Source organism: Strix uralensis, chromosome 1, assembly GCF_047716275.1.
Source record: "Strix uralensis isolate ZFMK-TIS-50842 chromosome 1, bStrUra1, whole genome shotgun sequence".
In the NCBI taxonomy this organism is placed as follows: Eukaryota; Metazoa; Chordata; class Aves; order Strigiformes; family Strigidae; genus Strix; species Strix uralensis.
In genome coordinates this window covers 129,255,303-129,260,166 of record NC_133972.1, presented here as the reverse complement: position 1 = coordinate 129,260,166, position 4,864 = coordinate 129,255,303, and the positions used below count along the sequence as shown (strand labels likewise).

The 4,864-nt window shown below is 42.6% G+C and overlaps 1 protein-coding gene across 1 annotated transcript; it reads right to left on the bottom strand.

Annotated features, from left to right (window-relative positions):
• Nucleotides 1-421: 421 nt before the first annotated feature.
• Nucleotides 422-3,271, bottom strand: PPDPFL (pancreatic progenitor cell differentiation and proliferation factor like). Its single transcript, XM_074893603.1, has 5 exons — nt 3,194-3,271; nt 2,968-3,064; nt 2,442-2,531; nt 2,255-2,354; nt 422-1,909 (listed from the first exon to the last, which is right to left on the bottom strand). The coding sequence occupies exons 2-5, from the start codon at nt 3,020-3,022 to the stop codon at nt 1,897-1,899; spliced, it is 258 nt and encodes an 85-aa protein (XP_074749704.1). The 5' UTR covers nt 3,023-3,064; nt 3,194-3,271; the 3' UTR covers nt 422-1,896.
• Nucleotides 3,272-4,864: the final 1,593 nt, after the last annotated feature.

Sequence of the window (4,864 nt, the reverse complement as noted above, 5' to 3'; positions counted from 1 at the left end):
CAATACAGAAGCTTGTCACTGGGCTTTTCCACAGTGTATCTCTCATGTACAATAAGGGCTAGAGCATTTCTTTCTTCTATGGTTACAGGTATCTTCAAAGAGAGACACAATCACCTTCTTGCAACTAGCAAGTCTGTCTTTTCCCCTTTTTTTACAACATGACATTATAGAAAAAGGCACTAGGGTCTTTTTCCTAGCTTACATTCCACTATTCCTTTTTCACCTCACATCAGACTTTGAAGTGACAAAAGGAACAATGTGACACACACAGCACAAAGATTGCTGTGGGAATTTTAAATTTTACTAATACTTCACATAAGAGAAACAAAACAGAAGAAACACACCTTTCCCCCCCAAAAAACCACCCACAAACTGCACCACAAGCAACACTGAACACCAGTTTGTTATTAGAGGCCAAAAATAAGTCAGACCAAATACTGATTTTTATTAATAAAAAAATCTTAGTATAAAAAAATAGTTCATTCTGTACACTTAGAGAAGGACAACGATGAAACTACACAATAGGAGTAAGGTAAGATATTTAACAAGTAAGTTTAATGGATTCCTGAAACTATGTTTTCAGAATTATGTTCTTTTCTGTTGTCATGTGCCATGCATTTACTCATTTCCAACACTGTAAGCTTCCTGGAGCAGCCACTTGACACACTTTGGAGTTACACATAACCATGACAACCATTAACTTACAATGAAAAATGTTGGCTACATTAATGTTTGCTATTGTTAGTTCATCCAGTGATGGACAAAGGTCAGGTAGGCTTAGTGACAGTACATCCAAAAAGTTGCATAGATAATTTACAGAAATGGTATCACCCAGCCAAATACTTATTTTCTACGACTTCTACTGGGTATGTCTGAAATGCATTAGAATGAATCTGCTGTACTGCTTCGCAACGCTGAAGACCAAATGAAGTTATGTTAGAGTATCTTTCAAGAGCATGGATCATGACAAAGGTAGACTTGGTTAATAATATTAATGTGATTACTTTGAGTTGAACACTTTGCCAGATCTAACCATAACTAAGCTGACAGACAGCAGTGTATATTGATAGGATTAAATCACTTGAGAACAAGTAGCTCTTTAAGCTACAGCAAAGCAGGTGAGAGTAATCTAAAACAGCTAGGCATATCAACTCTGATTAAGGCTGCTCTTCTGCTTGGAAGATGTCAGTCTCCATTAGGATTACTGGTTTCTTCTCTAACTCTTCTATTCTGTCCTCAAATACCAACATACACAGATATGAATGAAAGTTGCACCAGGGTATTTGAGGTTGGGATCTATGAACTCTACTAGGACAAAGAGACCAAACTACTGTTTCTTCATGTAACTGGGCTTTCTAAAGGCAAAGCTATTAACAAGCATTCTTGTAAACTTATTCCCTGTGACTGGTACACAAATACTTGATAGAAAACATGTACCATATAGCAGTCCCACTCGGATATATAGCCCAGAATCTTCTTTACTTCGTTGTGACTGCCTATAGAGCTGACATCTTAAAGGTAAAAACTTAAGAGTATCATCTATTGCAAAGTCATTCAATACACACACTTCTCCTAAACCTAAAATATCTTACTTACACTGTAATTTTTCTCTAACTATCCAAGTAAGTCATCAGGATATTTAATCCTGGTAACTTCCATTAGAGAGACGTCTCAAATTACAGCAACTTCGTAATGAACAAGGTAGGCAATGGACATGTCCATTAAGCAATATTGTTTAAGGTACTGGCAAATATTTCAAAAATACACTTTTCCACTCTCCTACAGGTTTTGTTTTCTTCTTGCAGCTGAACCCAGACATTAGGAAGATCCCAAGCCTCTTGGAAAAACAAGTCCGTACATAGTATCTCAGTCAGTAAAGCCAGCACGCTGTCCTATTCAACTGTTGGTACTGCAGAAATAAATATAAAAAGGTTACGAGTAGAATTATTATTTTATTCAAAGACATTTATCTGCTTAAGTATTTTTGGATGCATTCATATCAGCTTTTTAACATAAAGTAAAATGGGTAAACTCCATAAATGGGTGTGCAAGTGCTATAGGTAGAGGATTAAACAAATATCACTATAAATGTGGAACAGTAATAGTCACTGCTTAATGTGAAGTAGCATATAATTTCATTTATTAAAGTGAAAACATGGGAAGCTTCTATAGCAGTACACTTTAAGTCATCAAAAGACCATTGGACCCCCGAGATTGTTTTAGCTGATCACAACCTCATAAAAACAGGACTCACCTGCTTGCTGAGAGTGTTTTTCTGCCAACAGTTGGTGGAGATGGTTCACTATGGAAAAAGCTTTTTATCCACCAACATTTATCAATTAACTCAGGTAACCCTGCCAAGGGAGAAAGAGACCCCACCATTAGACACCGGCTGAGTAACAGACAGGCAAAACTGGAAGACTGAAAGAAGGGAACAATACCATGAAATGCTTTGTCCTGGTCTGCAGTGTTCACAGCATCTGAACAGCAGGAGGAGCTGGAAGAAACACTGGATTCCGAGTTTTGTCGTGCTGTTCATGGAAAACAGACACACATAAGGGAAAAAATGCTTCAAGAGCACACACTATTTCTACACCAAGAATTTTTCAGACCTGCTGCTATCTTGGAGGAAACAATCTAAAATGGTAAGCTTACTTTGCTACGAAGTATAACTTCTGTATCATATATGCCCTCCTACTACTGTTGTTTACATAAAAACTTTTATGTAAGTTGATCCCTCAGTCTTACTCTTCACTTAAAAACACACTGAGATCTGGTTGCATAACGTTCGCTGAAATCAGTGGAAGAATCTTATGGTCACGTACCCACTGTTATCAACACAAATGAGCCTAGTCCTGAAGATTCAAGTCCAAAACAACCTAATTGCCCTACTTTCCACCGTGATACCACCAAGCCCTATACTCGCACCGCAGTGTCCCGGCACCCCCGGCCCCGCCGAGCACTTACTCCTGTAGTACTGGTTCTTGGCCAGGAGGCAGCCGGCGGAGGGTACCGAGGCCATGGCCGCGGCGCCACGGGGAAGCCGCCTCTCTCCGGGAGGAGCCTGCAGGGGGAAGGACGCGGTTTGTTGGGGAAGCCGCGCCCGGAGGAGGAGGAGAAGAAGCAAAAGAAAAAGGAGGAGAAGAAGAGGGAGGAAGCGGCCCGCAGCCCCCCAGCCCGGGGGCTCACTCACCTGCACCGCCCAGGAAAGCGGCCGCCGGGAGGAACAGAGGGGACACCGCTCCCCTCCGTAGCGAGTGCTGCTCGCACCCCCGGCCGCCCCTATATGGGCCGCGGCGGGCGGCCCGCCCCAGGGGCGGTGGGGCGGGACGGGACGGGACGGGACGGGGGGAGCCCGCCCGCCCCCGGCACGCTGCCGTCCAGCCCAGCCCAGCCCCGGCACGGCCCAGGACAACCCGCAGCGGCCCCCGAGTCCCCGTCCTGGTCCCCTCCGTTCCTCTTCCCCTCTGATCACTTTTCTGGAGTGCATCAAGCGGGGACTAACAGCTGCTACGTTAGTTATTCTCTGACATTGCGGGGAAGAGGGGGATGAAGCAGACAGGTACCTGCTTCAGTAGAGATTTTTGTTTTGTTTATAGATATGTACGTTACTATTGCACGTACACTAGAGAAAGTGAAGTCAAAGGAGTGTTCTGCACTCTCACAGTAATCAGTGAAACCTGTGATCATCTCGAGACCTGGTAAAGTTAGAACTAAGTGCCAGATAGATCACCAGATAAGTTTTTTCTTCCCATAGATAAATACACTTTAAACTGTTATAATCCTATCCTATGGCAAAACTTGTCCTACAGTGCGTTTCCTCACCTTTCAGAATTGTCAACAGAAGAAGTAACTAACAGGTTTTAGGTATCTGAATCGCTCCTGCTCCACAAGGAATTGTTTTATCATTGTTTTTCATGGCAGGAGTTGTGCGTGAGAACACCACCACGTGTGGTCTGTGATACCATGTTACTGCGACGTATCTGACTGCTTGAATAGTGTGTCCTATCTCAAATGATAAGGACATAGTTCCTAACAGCTCCTAACATATTTGTAAGGATGTAAAGTGTACTGCAGGGAAACTGCCTATAAAATAATACTCATAGAGCAGTTGTAACAGATAAGCATAGTGTATTTTCCTGGGCCTTTTTACTGACCTGCTGTCAGAGTCTTGACAGCGTGGTGGTCTTTCCCGAGCAAAACTTGAAGGCTCACCTTTGTGAAATCTCCAAGATTGACACAGAAAATAGTTTGCAGCTGGTTTGGTACCAAGCACTAGCACGAGTTACCCCTATGTTTATCTCGTTATGTAGAAAAAGCACTGTAAGAGTAGAAAATTTTACAGATTTTTCGATACCCCATTCACAGTGTACATCCCTACCCATTGTTGCAGCTGCTTGTTTAAGGATACACGACTGTATCAGTCATCTCGTTTTCCTGTCTTAATGATGGATTTCCATTTTGAGGCTTGTTCTGTTTATGGTCCATAAACTTCTGCACCACCCCATTTGTTTTTGTCAACATAAGTGTCCTCACATTGGGCACTCTGTTGAATTGTCAGATCCATTCCTGAAAGAAGGGAAGCTTCTCCCCAGAGAGCCATAGGAAGTGCTCCTCTTGGGCTGTGAGGGTGGAAGTTTGTAGTGATAGCACTGTGTCCTAGACAGAGCTGGTAACATTATCATTTACTGTTTCTGCCATTCTCTTTCAGCTTTAAGATCCTGTTTTAACCTACTTTAAGATCCTATTTTAATCTAAACTTTGTCAAGGACATTACTTTGTCAGAAAAACTGTTCAGGCTGTAACATGCCCATGGTCTAGGCATTGTATTTGACAGGAAAGCAGACATAAGTGCTTCTCTTGC

Coding starts and splice junctions, on each gene's coding strand:
- PPDPFL (XM_074893603.1), bottom strand. CDS start 3,022: ATGGCCTCGGTACCCTCCGCCGGCTGCCTCCTGGCCAAGAACCAGTAC. Junction 2,532..2,967: donor CAAGAACCAGTACTACAGGA/GTAAGTGCTCGG, acceptor TTCCATGAACAG/CACGACAAAACTCGGAATCC. Junction 2,355..2,441: donor CCAGGACAAAGCATTTCATG/GTATTGTTCCCT, acceptor CTCCCTTGGCAG/GGTTACCTGAGTTAATTGAT.